Source organism: Sprattus sprattus, assembly GCF_963457725.1.
Source record: "Sprattus sprattus genome assembly, chromosome: 5".
In the NCBI taxonomy this organism is placed as follows: domain Eukaryota; kingdom Metazoa; phylum Chordata; class Actinopteri; order Clupeiformes; family Clupeidae; genus Sprattus; species Sprattus sprattus.
In genome coordinates, this window is record NC_137924.1 from 27,360,638 (window position 1) to 27,377,492 (window position 16,855).

A 16,855-nucleotide genomic window follows, 5' to 3' on the forward strand; every position below is an offset into this window, starting at 1 on the left:
TCCATAAGCAAAGTCTTGGTACTGGTCAACTTCTCCGTTGACGTTTAAAAGTACATGGAAAGTCTGGTGCGTCCGCCATTAGGACGCGGTGAGGACGCGCTTTAGAATCGCGGCATCACACATGCACCGACAAACACTTAAAACCCCACTAAATACACACTTAACACTGCATCATAAAGTACACAAGCCAGATACTGCAACACAGGCAATACCGCAACTCACCACCAGCAGCGCCAGATCCCCAACAAGTTGTAAGCAGCAGCAAGTCCTAGTAACCTCTGTTGCACTCCAATGCATTGACCACAACAACCGAAGCAAGCAGTCCGCAGGCAACAAGCCCAATATGGTGCTGTCCTGTAATACTTACTCCCCACTGGCTGTACACCCAATCTTGAGGAACACACTGGACACACTGGACTTCTCAACAGTGCAGCAGGCAGGAAGCTGGGGCACGATGTGAGAGTCTTCTGCACGGGGCCTGGAGGCCTTTCTCTGCTGGATCCTGGAAGAGAGTGAAAACTCCCGTTCTGGTCCCGTTCTATCTGCAAATAAAGACAATAAAACCCCACCCACACCTGCTCCCTTCCCATTGCAATCAGCCAGTCCACTCCTGATTGGTAGGTTAGACACAATTATCACTAAAGTTGGCATTCATTTGTTTTAATTAACCAACAACTCATAAATGTGTTGATACAGATCTCTAAAGTAAGAGTCATATGTTACCACTGTAAGTTCATTTACTCTGTATGGTGGTAGGTAGCAGTGTTTTGAACTGATTGTATAGTAAGATACAGAAGGACAAAAAGGAAAAGCATCAAGTGCCTAACTCTGTGATACCTTGAAGTGCGCTGATCAATGCTACTTTACATGGTAATCAATTTCACATATAGAATGTTGTGGAAATCTCACCCTAGCTTTATTATTTAGTGAAATTCAAACTGAAGTAAAGTCAGAATAGTTTCTTAGCAACTGCAGAGTGAGACCTCACAGAGACGTACACAGCTTTGATATAATCTGGTTACATTTTGAATTTGACTGTATTTTATTTTACATGATTTAATTTCTTGACAAATGTTCTCTTTCTCTCTAGTTTTGTATGTTTAGTCTGTTACCATACCATAAAGCTGGCGCAGATGTATTTTGCATTCCTTTCTGCAGTCCATAGAATATTGTAGTTAATTTCATTTAACACTGTCTTGGTGTTAATGGCATTGCCAGTCGGGGCAGATTTCCATAAGAAATGTGGTTTAGTTACAGAAATATGGGATTCTTAATCCCATGATTTAACTGATTTAAAAGAACCCACAAGTAGATCACAGAAGTTGTAAAAGCGACATTGTTTATTTGTTTATTTTCTTATTTTAAATTAAATCTCATTGTATTGTCAGAGGCTAAAGCAAACTGACCCAGTAAAAAATGTTAGGTGTACATTCTTTTTGTGACATATCGTAAGTACGTGATAATCAATTAGATTGCAAAAGAGGCACAGATCTCCCATAGGTCACCTACACCAAATAGAAAAAAAGGTCCACCTCATTCGTCCACTACTGCAATCACTCTCAAAACCACAGTGAATCTGTACTGATTGGAGTTGGACATTATTTTAAAAACCTACTTAAAAACACCATATTACAACTGACATTTCTACAGTGACAACAAATATTGTGTCAAAAAAAACTGAAAGCATCACTCTTAATTATACATCCATGGGACACATTAATTTCGCAGGGAATGCATCGACACCATTCCAGCAGACTTCAATGGGAGGGTCGTGAAGGGCCATCAAACGGCTCACAAAGTAACAGTGGACGTAGAGCTCATGGAAGATCTCGTCGAGACTTTGGTTTTTCTGTGCATTAACCTCATGGGGACCTTGGTATTTCTCCTGCAAAGGAAGCATGTTAAGCCATATTTAATTGTTTATTTAATTTGTACAGCTCTGAAGATTATTCAACCAGGAAAAAACAATCCTGTATATTATATATGTAATGCCAATTATATGCATTTTTTAGTACATTAATATACAAGTACAATTTTTGATTGGCTAGTCAATTTACCTTGACAAAGGTTTTGAAATCAGAGGTCTTTTTGATGTTTTCGAAATGCAGGAAGAAGAGCATCTTCAGATTTCTCATGGAAGACTGGGTGTAGGGTGAAATCTGTAGAATGTAACATTCAGATGCAAAACTAAACCATGTATCAAAGCAAGAAACGTAAAAACCTAAATCATTGAAAAAAAGAGACCGACCTTCTCTTGAATGGGGCTAGGCTTTCCGGTGATCTCCTGTACCATTCTGTCCATCTCGTCTTTTCTGGAAGACATTTCTTTTTTTCCTTCCTCAAAGGTGTCCTGTAAAGAAATTAAATGTCTCAAGAGTTCCTGTTAAGAGATTGAAATCCACAGTACTCTGTTGGAATACATTACAGAACATAATAAGACATATATTAGGAGTTTTTACCGTTATCAAGTTTGATGATTGTTTCATTTGCTCAGAATTTTCAAACGAAATCCCCTTTTTTGTCCGTGACCAGATTTGAGTTCGAAGTTCTTGGTACATGATGAAAAGCTTTGATTTTCTGCATGGATCATTGATATCTTCAGATTGTTCTGAGTTGCTGCTCATTTGTGGAAACGCAGTATATAAGAAAAAACATACATGTATTTGTTCAGCTAATAAAGAAAATTCCACAAAATAGACACACCATATGTAACTTTAGAGAGTGAAATGATTGCTTTAGCTCAAACAATTCATGACTACAAATACCTGTTTGCAATACATTTCTCAATCAGCAAATCGTCCACCTGCTTCCTGCGGAGTAGAGAAGAATCAAGTTAGATGTTGGCTCCTGGATGTCCAGGGTAATTCACAATGTATATAGCAGTTCATAATAATGCTATTTTTTAAATATATATTATATAAATATAAAATAAATAGAGCATATAAATATTAAAGGATATTAATTCAATTGTATATGCCAAATCAGCTGTGTCTTATGATGGATAGAAACACAAACAAGCTTATTAGAGTTACAGAATTACTTACTTTAAACCAGCAATCTCTTTACTTTGCTCAGTTTCTTTATCATAGCTGTTCAATAAGCAAGCATGTCACATGAATAAATACAAACAGGATATAGTTTTAGTAACATAAAATTCAAACATTATTTGTTTTTATACCCAGTACTTTCAACTCAAATATTCATCTTATCAAGTCTTCACACACACCTCTGTTGCATTGAATGGAATGATTCACACTCCAAAGGCGGGTGCATCCTAGAGGAAGGGAGGATATAATGACATAGAGAGGCTTTATTTTTGAGAGGCTGTTGGTAAATAGAGCAGTAGTTAAAAAATAAAGCTTATTTGCCACTTACCACAGGTAAAAATCCCTAAACCTTTCCCAAAGTTCCCGTAATTTCACACAGTGTTGACAGTTCATTGTGCAATGTGTTGAATGTGAGTTGGATTCCAAGGACAAAGCTTATCATTAGGATCCTTAATCCCTCCCCAAAACTGGGCTGGACTTGAATGAAGTATATCACACTGTGTACTGTGCACTGTGTGGCATTACACTGTGCTGCTCCAACGTTTAAGGTCCACTTCAATATGACTAAATTTTTAGTTGCCATAGACTTCGGCACATCCTTCAGTGGCTATTGCTTCTGTATGAGAGCCAACCCTTCTCATATCAGGACTCCACACTGGGGGAAAGATGAGAGTTTTGATACACTGAAAACTCCAACCTGCATTTTGTTTGATGAAGATGGGGCATTCCTGCATTTTGGCTATAAAGCACTGATGGAATACAAGAGAATGGGTCCAAACAAGAACCGCTTTTTCAATAATTTCAAAATGGAGCTTTACAACAAAGTAAGTTCACTGTCTGTACTGTACAGTGGGTGATTTAATCAGAATATTTTGTATATTATATTGTTATAAAGAATACTGGTTACACTCCACATGCATATGTTTGTCTATGGTAAAGCATTAGGGAGAGTCGGGTGATTTGTGCCAGCGGGGAAGTTGTGCCACCCCCTGTTAAGGAACCATAGAAGAAATTGGTCAAGTGACCACACATTTTTGAAGAGTCGGCCATTCTACTCATCCTGTAAAGAAGAGCGCCTCATTGCATGAGAGGAAAGCACATTTTAGTTCAAAAAACTGTTTCTTTGCCTTCAAAAGTAAAATGTCTATGATTTTTGAATGTTGTGTCTCCCTGCACCGGGGTCAAGTTGTGCCACGAAACCACTTTTTTTCAGAAAGCTATATTTCTTAAAAACTATATTTCAGATCCAAAGTGATTGTTCCCAGGGCTGCACCACATCCTGAAATATATGTACATATTTAAGTTGGACGCATTACTGTCATGGCGTCCCTTAACATTCACTTTAAGTAAAAACTGGCACAACTCACCCGACTCTCCCTGTGGGAGCACAGTATAGGCTACTACTGAGCTACTGGTTTGTTGTACCCCAGGAATAACCTGGTTGACGCGCTGAGATAAAGTTCATACACTTTATGCTTTTGTTAAACAGTTATCCATTTATTGTATCTTCTCCATTAAAATACAATGCAACGACATGTTACTTATTCCAACCTCGCGGTATAGCGGTCAAAACCATGTGCCCTTCCGGGGTCAACACCTGGCCACAACAGTAGGCTTCCTACCTATATGCACAAACCCTACCTGTGCAATGCACAGCAACACCCAGTGAACAGTCATTACACATTGTGAGTGAAAATACATTTGGCTGTAGCAACCCATTTGGCTGCTACACTCCCCTAAGCATTTAATTTCACTGGAAATGTATAGAAACTGTTAGCTAACTTTCTGAACTGATCATTGCCATCTTACTTTCAGAATATCAGCAGAAACATGATGATCTCTGACTCTGGAGGGAAACTTATGGAGGCTATGAAAGTGTTCTCTGAAAGTCTCCGATATCTAAAGGATCATGCTCTAAGCATGATATCAAACCACACGAATGGGAGAACATTTAGTTCCTCTGATGTGACCTGGGTGCTGACTGTGCCGGCAATCTGGAATCCTGCAGCCAAACAATTCACGCGAGAAGCAGCAATACAGGTTAGTCTGCCAAAGCTGTTTGCATTTAATGTTATGGTTCTGAGACCATTTGAATACCATTTGAATATCAATGTATCCATCTTTTTCTACACAACTATACAGACAACGGCACTTCCACTTTTAGAGGTATAGGGTTCTAGTGTTATTACTTGTAGTTAGGTAGGTAGATCTCAAACCTGAACTGCAGCTTCTCTGATCTCATTGTATGTTTAGCCATAAGCCATAATCCCGTTGATTCATTAAAAGCTTCCTCAGAATATTCAATCCGGTGTCTGTTCACAGGGGAAATTAAATAGGCAGAAGGCACGTGTGTGTATGTCATGTATTGGGACATGTGCTGGCCTCTAGAGGCAGCCAAGGACTCTCTACCTGTTTTGTATTCCTTGTACGTGGTTTAGTGACAAACCAGGATAAGTTAAAGTTTTTCTCGATTGATTACACACAAAAACTGGAACTTATTACACAATGACCACAACCTGTAACTCATGTGACAACTCCCTACACCAATTCTGCTAAACTTTAAGCACAATTATCTGCTTTAGACACAGATTTTAATTGTTAACCACACTTTTTTCAAAACGCTGAACACCATCCTCTCTACTTTGCACACTTCCTCAATGCCAAAACCTCCTTGTTTTCAGACAGAACACACTGCTATTGAAACGGAAAAACTTCCATTTCCAAGTGTTAATTGAATAATGCCAACTGATTGTGCTCCCAAATCTTGCTGATGCATTTCAGGTGTGTGTGTCATGTGACTGTCTCTATATAAGCTGATGCACCTGCACAAAATAAATTGATTGAGTGGTTTCTCAGAATTTGCATCCAGCAGTGCGTGTTATTTGCCCTCCCAAGTTTATGGAAGTTTATTCGGTATATCTAGCAGTCAAGCTCTGTTTAACAGGTTATGGGCCCAGATGCGTTTGATGTTTGTGCACAGAGATATTCGGCGAGTAGGCACCGGGAGACATTTGTTCGTAAGCAAGTTTGAATACGTGTCTCACGGATTGGAGTGCCAGCACCATGAGCGAACGTACAAGTTCGCGTTGGTCTCGTCTTGTGTTTGACGGAGATGAAAAGAACTATGAACTGTGGGAGACTACGTTTTTCGGCCATCTGCGGTTGCAGAAATTGAAGGACACAATTTTGAACCGGCCCGCCGATGGACCGGAAGAAAACGTACTGGTTGAGGATGCGGCAAATGTCATGAGGGCCCGTGCGCATCCAAGGAGGACTGCCCCAGCAGGTGCAAGTGTGCACAGCACCGAGAGCGGGGACATTGTGTGTTTCCGTTGTGGCCAGAGTGGTCACAAGGTAAAAGACTGTCAGCGTGGTCAACCGTGGTACAACCAGGGCGAGAATACCGCACGGCGAGGAGGACGGCGACAGCGGCAGCAGGACAACACTTGTGGAGTATCCGAGGAGACGGATGACAACACCTTCGCGTTCAAGCTTGTGACCAGCGAGCCAGGAAGCTGTGTCACCAGAAAGGGCCTGATGGTGGACACCGGTGCGACGTCGCATATCATCAGTGACTTGGCAAAGTTCAAAAGCTACGATGACCGATTCCAGTCTGAGACGCACTGCGTGGAGCTGGCCGATGCGGAGCGCCGAGGAGACGCCGAGGTGTGTCTGGTTGACAACAGGGGCCGCTCCTGCAGTGCCTCACTGAAGCAGGCGCTGTACATCCCCTTGTATCCCCAAGACATCTTCTCTGTGAGAGCTGCAACTTCCAATGGGGCAACGGTGATCTTCAAGGAAGGAGAAGACGTATTGCAGTAGAGAGACGGTACGCGCTTCCTCATTCATGAGCATAACAGACTGTTTTATTTGCCTACTTTGCCAGTTAACAATGACTGATGATAAATGTATGAGCTGTCATGATATTTAGACGTGGCACGAGATTTTTGGGCACTGTAATTTTGATGATGTCATGAAGTTAGAGAATGTTGTGAATGGACTGTCAATCAAGGGTAAAGCGTCCAAATCCTATGTGAAGTGTGTACTCAGGGCAAGTTCACTCAGAGCAGGAACAGGAAGCCTGATGTGAGGGCCAAATCAGCCTAAGAGCTGGTTCACACTGACTTGGCAGGCCCCATTGACCCAGAGTCCAAGGAAGGGTATAGGTATGCAATTTCCTTTACTGATGACTATTCAAGTGCAGTGTTTGTGTACTGTCTAAAGCACAAGAGTGACACTGTAGAAGCCACAGAGAGGTTTCTAGCCGACACAGCCCCATATGGGAAAGTGAAGTGTATCAGGTCTGACAATGGTACCGAGTTCACAGGGCAGAGTTACCAAGCCCTACTGCGTAGGAATAGAAACATCAGCGCCATACTCATCACACCAGAATGGCACTGCCGAGCGTAACTGGAGAACCCTTTTTGACATGGCTAGATGTATGCTCTTGGAGAGCCAGTTAGCCAAGGAGCTATGGGCGTATGCAGTCCAGATAGCAGCAGTGGTGAGGAATAGATGTTTTAACAACAGCATCAGAGAGACGCCTTACTTTATGCTGACAGGAAGGAGACCTAATGTCACCAGGAAGCAAAAGTTTGGTACTTTGTGTTACGCCTACTGGCAGGACAGGAAGAAGCTAGAGTCAAGGTCTGACAAAAGCATCTTTGTTGGTTACGACAAGGACAGTCTAGTGAGGTTCATGTCCTGTGTTGAGGGACAGCACACTGATGGCATGTCAGAAGATGACAGTGGTGTGCAGTCTAGCACAACCAGACCTGACCCAGACAAACCCGAGCAGAACGACATCCCAGAGGCTAAGCTAGATAGGCTTACAGACAGGTGAGGTCAAGTCAGAATCCCAGTCTCCACGGAGATACCCTGCTAGAGAGAGGAGGAGGCCAGACTTCTATGGGATAGATAGTGATCAGGTTCAGATCAACATTGACTATTGCTACAGGATGGTTTGTAATGTACCTCAGACGTTCAGAGATGCTGTGACTTCATCCAACTCAAGAGAGTGGGTAGATGCAATGGATGAGGAGATGAAGGCACTGAGGGATAACAAAACATTTACTCTGACCACCTTACCTGAGGGCAAGAAAGCAGTGGGGGGTAGATGGGTGTATACTCTACATCAGATGGATGTTAAAACTGCCTACCTACTGTGGTGGAAAATCTGTAAATTAAATCTAATGTGTATATTTCTAACTAACAGAGCTACAGATACGAACACACACACACACACACATACAGCCGCGGAAAAAATTAAGAGACCACTTCAAAATTATCAGTTTCTCTGGTTTTACTATTTATTGGTATGTGTTAAAGTAAAATGTACATTTTAGTTTTATTCTATAACCTACTGGCAACATTCCTACCAAATTTCAAATAAAAATATTGTCATTTAGATCATTTATTTGCAGAAAAATGATAATTGGTCAAAAAAGCAAAAATGATGCAGTGTCTTCAGATCTCGAATAATGCAAAGAAAACAAGCTCATATTCATTTTTAAACTACACAATACTAATGCTTACACTTAGGAAGAGTTCAGAAATCAATATTTGGTGGAATAACCTTGATTTAAAATCACAACTTTCATGTGTCTTGGCATGCTCTCCACCAGTCTTTCACATTGCCGTTGGGTGACTTTATGCTACTCCTGGCGCAAGAATTCAAGCAGCTCGGCTTCTTTTCATGGCTTGTGACCATCCATCTTCCTCTTGATCACATTTCAGAGGTTTTTTTATGGGATTCAGGTCTCGAAATTGGGCTGGCCATGACAGGGTCCTGACCTGGTGATACTCCATCCACACCTTTACTGGCCTGGCTGTGTGGCATGGAGCATTGCCCTGCTGGAAAAAACACTTCTCAGAGTTGGGGAACATTGTCAGAGCAAAAGGAAGCAAGTTTTTCTTCCGGGACAACGTTGTACTTTGCCTGGCTGAGGTTTGTAAAAGACCATAAGGATTGAAAAAAAAGCGGACTGGAGGGTCTTCTAGTTCGTCTTTTCTGATGAGTCCAATTTTCAGCTTTGCCCAACACATGGTCATCTGATGGTTAGACGGAGACCTGGAGAGGCCTACAAGCCAGAGAGTCTTGCACCTACTGTGAAATCGGACTCATCAGAGAAGACGAACTTAGAAGAACCTCCAGTCCGCTTTTTCAATCCTTATGGTCTTTTACAAACCTCAGCCAGGCAAAGTACAATGTTGTCCCGGAAGAAAAACTTGCTTCCTTTTGCTCTGACAATGTTCCCCAACTCTGAGAAGTGTTTTTTCCAGCAGGGCAATGCTCCATTCCACACAGCCAGGCCAGTAAAGGTGTGGATGGAGTACCACCAGATCAGGACCCTGTCATGGCCAGCCCAATTTCGAGACCTGAATCCCATAAAAAACCTCTGAAATGTGATCAAGAGGAAGATGGATGGTCACAAGCCATGAAAAGAAGCCGAGCTGCTTGAATTCTTGCGCCAGGAGTAGCATAAAGTCACCCAACGGCAATGTGAAAGACTGGTGGAGAGCATGCCAAGACACATGAAAGTTGTGATTTTAAATCAAGGTTATTCCACCAAATATTGATTTCTGAACTCTTCCTAAGTGTAAGCATTAGTATTGTGTAGTTTAGAAATGAATATGAGCTTGTTTTCTTTGCATTATTCGAGATCTGAAGACACTGCATCATTTTTGCTATTTTGACCAATTGTCCTTTTTCTGCAAATAAATGATCTAAATGACAATATTTTTATTTGAAATTTGGTAGGAATGTTGCCAGTAGGTTATAGAATAAAACTAAAATGTACATTTTACTTTAACACATACCAATAAATAGTAAAACCAGAGAAACTGATAATTTTGAAGTGGTCTCTTAATTTTTTCCGCGGCTGTATACACACACTCACACACTGGCACTCACACACTGGCACACAGACAGACAGACAGACAGACAGACAGACAGACAGACAGACAGACAGACAGACAGACAGACAGACAGACAGACAGACAGACAGACAGACAGACAGACAGACAGACAGACAGACAGACAGACAGACAGACAGACAGACAGACAGACAGACAGACAGACAGACAGACAGACAGACAGACAGACAGACAGACAGACAGACAGACAGACAGACAGACAGACAGACAGACAGACAGACAGACAGACAGACAGACAGACAGACAGACAGACAGACAGACAGACAGACAGACAGACAGACAGACAGACAGACAGACAGACAGACAGACAGACAGACAGACAGACAGACAGACAGACAGACAGACAGACAGACAGACAGACAGACAGACAGACAGACAGACAGACAGACAGACAGACAGACAGACAGACAGACAGACAGACAGACAGACAGACAGAGACAGACAGAACTGATTTGGGTTGATGACCTGGTTATTGCAGCCAGTGATGACAGAGCTTTAAAAGCAGTTAAAGAGATGCTAAGATTCCAGATGAAAGATTTGGGCAGACTCAAGAATTTTCTTGGTATCACTTTTAACCAGTGTAATGGATGTGTGACCATGTCATAGCAGAGTTATGTTGACAAGCTACTTTACAGGGTCGATATGCAGGATTGTAAACCCAAGTCGACACCTTGTGAACCAAAGCTGCATTACACTGATGATGAAAAGCTAGTTGACCCCAGAAAATACAGAGAGGCAGTGGGTAGCTTGTACAAGCTTGTAGCTTGTGAAGCAGAGTATATGGCGTTGGCCGCCACCACACAAGAGTGTCTTTACTTATCTCAACTGCTTGAACATCTTGATGACTGTCTGTATGATGTACTTAAGATTTTTGAAGATAACCAAGGTACAATTGCATTTGCCAAGAATCCAGTCAGCAGACAGCAATGTAAGCACATTGTTATCAAATACCATTTTGTGAGATCAACTGTTAATGACTGTAAAGTATGTTTGGAGTATTGCCCAACAAACCTGATGGTAGCTGACCTGATGACAAAACCAGCTACTTAAGCAAAGCTACTGACTTTTTCCATGTTCCTGTTTGGAGTATAGCCAGTTAAATGCAGTTGGTTTCCACGTTTGTTTGTTTTAGTTTTGTTTTATGATTTATGCTTGTCAATAATGTGTGATCAAGTGGGGGTGTTAATTGAATAATTGCCAACTGATTGTGCTCCCAATTCTTGCTGATGCATTTCAGGTGTGTGTGTCATGTGACTGTCTCTATATAAGCTGATGCACCTGCACAAAATAAATTGATTGAGTTTTCTCAGAACTTGCATCCAGCAGTGCGTGTTATTTGCCCTCCCAGGTTTATGGAAGTTCGGTATATCTAGCAGTCAAGCTCTGTTTAACACCAAGGCTGTTTGAAATCAAATCTTTAGCAATATGATGGCCCCAGGTTAGCTCCTGGTTTGGAGAACAATTGATGGCAACATTGAAGTGAGAGGTGATCAGAAAGGCAGAGAAGTGAGAGTAAGAGGAGGTAGAGGAGGAGGAAGGGGATGAAAAGAAAGAGCAAGAAGGAAAGCCATTATCTCTGAGATTTGGGCCACTGTGGTCAACCTTGTGGTCAACCATGGTTTGACCATGCAGGAGGCTGGCCAGAGGGTTCAACCAAACATAAGCCGCTTCTCAGTTGCATTCATTCTCCGGACATTCAGAAGAGGGAATAGGTAAGAAACACTACTATGACAGGAAAAAGCTTGTTTGAATGCCTTTTCAGGAGCATAGTATTCTTATATTAAGAGTAGTGCTGTCAAACGATTAAAATATTTAATCGCAATTAATCACATTTTTGTCATAGTTAACTCAAAATTAATCGCGATTAAATGCAAATGTTTATCTATTCTAAATGTCCCTTCAATAATTTTTTTCCATCTATTTTATTTTTATTTTAATGCTCTTATCAACAAGGAAAAGTGGATTGGCTTGTTTTATGCAATGTTTTATTTTATTGAAAAACAACATTGCCAAACAGGGCGGTATGAAATTATAAAGTGCACATTTCAGATAAACAAGGACTCAGCCTATAATGCAGTTAAACCATGGCTTAGTATTTCCTTTTTTTCAATTTTGCTTTGAACATAGAAGTCAGGCCTCTTATTCAAAAACAATGAACCATAACAGTTAGGTTACCAATGAAAGGTAAGCCTACTACTTCTGTGCTTTCAGCCAGCTGCCTGTTGACATTTTCAGACAACAGTGAAGCTCGCTTCTTTTGCACAACACAACCTTTAAAGGTAAACTTTCTATTCAGAAGCTTTTTATCATCCATTTCGCCGTATCACGCTCACCATTCACTCAAACGTAACGTTAGCCTACTACACAGTTTGGGAGGGCAAAAAGAACGTTAATCTAAAAAAAAAAAATAATAATAAATAAAAAAAATATTTTTTATTTTTTATTTTTTTACAACGCATTAACCGCGCGATGAATATTTCCTGCGTTAAAATGGGTTTGCGTTAACGCCGTTCATAACGCGCTGAACTGACAGCCCTAATTTAGAGTATTGTCCATTGTAGGCTACTGTATTTGTAAAATTACGTAATCAAATACAAAGTGCAAACATTGATGACCAAGACAAATTCCTAAACATCGATACAATGAGCCTAGCCACTGTGTTCTAAGGCGGAACACCTTGATAATGAAGCAGGTGTACAGGGAGTCAAACAATTATGCTATGACTGTGCAATATACATTTCCACAACGGATTGCGTCCTATCAGACACATTACTGTACTGTATTGTAATCCAATCCAATGTTATTTTCAAGTGTTTCACAACACTGTGTAGGTCTATTTCTGAAACAACATTGTCAATATTGTCATGAGCTAGAACAGGATGCAGTATTTTTTTTGTCCTTTTTTTTTTTTTTTTTTACAGTATTTGACATTTTTCTTACATTTTTTTGTTGACTGTACTGGCCTATTCCCTATTGTTTGTTCTGTGCAAACTATTTACACATTCAGTTGTGTTTGCTGTGATGTATAGTCTACAGCAGTTACGGAAAGAAAATAAGAAATATTTTAGTTTTTTAGTTTTTTTTTTAGTTAGTGTTTACTGTATATTTGTGTGTTTTATATTTGAGTAAACACGTTATAGAGTTTTATTATATGGCAACGACAGTACGAGCATTCTGATTGGATAATGGGTAGTCATGCCAGCCGCGCATTGACGTTCTAGCCGGTCTGCAGTCTGATAAGTATTCTTATTACACACCCCATCAATCTTAATATATATCAACAGCCCTGAGCATGTTTTGATAGAATCAGGACTCCTATTATGAAATTATCTGAGAACAGGAAACCAGTGAATGTCGTGGTAACATGACAGTTGACAGAATTCGCGAACATTTTGATATCGGGTAATTCTTTATAGGACTTCAGAAGCAGCGAAAATGTGTTATTGAAAGTGATGATGAAGACTTGACTACTTTAGTTTGAAAACATTGTGTTTAACTGTAAATTAAAGCCATTTAAGCTGAGCCCTGTTGTCCGTTTTCTATTGATCATTGTAACCTGAAGTTAGCAAGTCATTGTTTGCTAGGCAACACCTGAAACACTGTGTCGTGAGAAGACTTGAGAGCTGAACAAAACTATAGGTTTTCTATTTACAATAACCATTTATTTTCAAAATGAAAAAAGCTTAAATGCCATATAATAAACAACTTACTAACCTCGACCGTTCGGTCATGCAGGTATATCAGACTTCGGCCCCCGCATCAACCTCGCTACGGTCGGTCGATACGTTACGGCTTCTGTCTGATATGTACCTGCATGACCTCACTCTCGGCCAGTAAGTAGTTATTATTAAATGGCAACGACAATACGAGCATTCTGATTGGCTAATGGGTAGTCATGCCAGCCGCGCATTGACGTTCTAGCCGGTCTGCAGTCTGATAAGTATTCTTATTACACACCCCATCAATCTTAAAAATGAGTGATACCATGTACCAAGTACTAAACATTACATCCTTAAAAATTAGCGATTTATCAACAGCCATGAGCATGTATTGATAGAATCAGGACTCCTATTATGAAATTATCTGAGAACAGGAAGCGAGTTGAATGTCGTGGTAACATGACAGTTGATGACAGTTGAAGAATAGGACTCAAGAATTCGCGAACATTTTGAGATCGGGTAATACAGGACTTCAGAAGCAGCGAAAATGTGTTATTGAAAGTGATGATGAAGACTTGACTACTATAGTTTGAAAACCTTGTGTTTAACTGTAAATTAAAGCCATTTAAGCTGAGCCCTGTTGTCCGTTTTCTATTGATCATTGTAACTTGAAGTTAGCAAGTCATTGTTTGCTAGGCATCACCTGAAACGCTGTGTCGTGAGAAGACTTGAGAGCTGAACAAAACGACATGATTTCTATTTACAATTACCATTTATTTTCAAAATGAAAAGAGCTTAAATGCCATATAATAAACAACTTACTAACCTCGACCGTTCGGACATGCAGGTATATCAGACTTCGGCCCCCCCGCATCAACCTCGCTACGCTCGGTCGATACGTTACGGCCTCTGTCTGATATATACCTGCATGACCTCACTCTCGGCCAGTAAGTAGTTAATATTTTACTACAGGAGTAAGCATACAGTAACACTGAACATGAAAGGCAAAATGCTCCTTCATACTGGTGTTTTCCCATTCATAGTAATGTTTCTATTGAGCACATCAGTGTTCAATCGATGCTTAGAAATGTCTACTCATATAATGGTCTGTGTTTGTCATTTGAAAATAAAACGGCCTTTTCAGGTGACATAACATAGTTTTGAAAATAAAGTAGCATTTTGTTGGAGATATATAGGGTTTTGCAATTTGTGTGAGTGGCTTTTGGATTTGTGTTTAGAGTTTTGAGAAAATGTGGCATGCTTTCAAAAAATGTGGCATGCATTCAAAAAATGTGTGTAAGCAATTGAGAAAAACTGTAATAGAAGAGCCTTCTGACGTTGTTTTGCTAGGATTATGAACCAATGGGGGATCTTTTATTAGGAGGTTTACCACTTACTCCGAGTATCTTATCCAGGTTTGTCACTAAACCACGTATGTGGAATACCCCCCTGACCTCTCACCTCTTGTGTTTACTTCCTGCCTTTATTTGTTTTTTGCCTTGCTATTTTCTGGCGGTTCGGGTTTAAACCCTGACTCCAGCCTGACACTGTGCTTGTCTTGATGCCTATTTATGTTTATTTTTCAGGGAGGCCTAGTCACTGAGACAGATTCATCAAAGCTCATCATCGCGCTAGAGCCAGAGGCAGCCTCAGTGTGGTGCAAGCAGCTTCCCAGTGATGGCTTCATCTCAGAGGGACTTGACAACAACATACTGGAGCAAAATACTGGAACACAGTACATTGTTGTTGATTGTGGTGGTACAGGCTTAATATTTCATAGCAATCCTGTGCAAAGCAAACTTAACCTTTCATACTTCAGTAACAGCTATCAAGCATTTTCTTTTCTTTGATTATTGCTTTTTAATTTCAGGTGGAACAGTTGACATCACTGTACACCAGATCTTGGATAAAGGGATTCTGAAGGAATTACACAGAGCTTCGGGTAACGATATGGGTGGTGGAACAGTTGATGCTAAATTCAAAAATCTCCTCAGACACACCTTTGGCTGTGAGTTCTGGGACGAATACGAAAAAGGACACCCCACTGAAGTGCAGAGGATGATGTTTGATTTCACTACATTTAAATGTTGTAATGAAAAGCAGGATGTTTACATTCCTTGTCCTTTCAACTTGTCCACTTTAGCACAAAAGAAACAAGACATTGACCTCTTCTTCACAGATGCTCAGGGAGTCTCATGGTCAGAAGGATCTATCAATATTAGCTTTTCAAAGCTAGAAGAATTGTTCAGGGAGAGTGTGGACAAAATAGTGCAGGACATTAGAGCAATCTTACTCAAACCAGAGCTCCACATAGACTACATTCTCTTAGTAGGGGGCTATGCATCTTGTAAAATCCTTCAGAATGAAGTGAAAGAGCAGTTTAGTAGCCCGAAGTGCAGAATCCTCTGTCCTGTGGATGGTGAGCTGGCTGTGGCAAAAGGAGCAGTCCTGTATGGAGTGAACCCCAAGATAGTGGCATCACGAGTCAGTGCTCTGACCTATGGCATTGTATTTGCTAGCCCATTTGACCCAGCAATACACAAGGTAGAGAAGCGGAGAGAAAACGAGGCAAAAGACTATGTGTACTGTACTGATGTTTTTAGCAGATTTGTCCAAAACGGTCAGTCTGTACTCTGTGATCAGGCTGAAGTGTGTATGTTTAATCCAATTAATTCTGACCAGACTGCCATGACCTTCCCATTTTACAGCACAGAGAAACTAGATGTAATGTATGCAGATGAGCCTGGAATGACAAAAATTGGACAGTTTGTTGTCAATATGCCTGATATAAGTAAGGGCCGATATCGAGAGGTGAAACTTGAGATTCGTTTTGGATTAACAGAGATCGAAGCTACAGCCACTGACATGACCTCCAACGAACAAGAGTCAGTTAGGCTGGATTTTATGACACAGTGAAACCAGATTTATGGTTTTATATTAAATTACAGAAAGTCACACACAGAAGGTTTCAAAAAGTATTCCTTTCAAATTAAGCTTGAAAATTGTCTGTCATGTTTTCTACTTAACATGAATTGGAGAGAGGTCCTGCATGGTTCAGCATGAATATTTTTAGCTGGGTTTAAGGGAAGGCATTTTTAAACATGGCTTAGCTAAAATGAATTTACAGTGTGTTATGATGTTTATTCTAAGATGACATGTAAATGCACAAATGTGTGAAAAACATCAGATCAAAGGATGTCATCTTCTGGTTTG

At 40.6% G+C, this 16,855-nt stretch overlaps 1 protein-coding gene across 1 annotated transcript; it reads left to right on the plus strand.

Moving 5' to 3' along the window:
• Nucleotides 1-4,877: 4,877 nt before the first annotated feature.
• On the plus strand, nucleotides 4,878-16,558 carry LOC308366105 (heat shock 70 kDa protein 12A-like; the record flags this gene model as incomplete). The annotated part of the gene is made up of 4 exons (XM_080839741.1): nucleotides 4,878-5,087; nucleotides 15,229-15,400; nucleotides 15,513-15,650; nucleotides 15,786-16,558. 4 exons carry the CDS (start codon nucleotides 4,878-4,880, stop codon nucleotides 16,556-16,558), a joined length of 1,293 nt encoding a protein of 430 aa, XP_080695867.1.
• Between the last annotated feature and the right edge of the window lie 297 nt (nucleotides 16,559-16,855).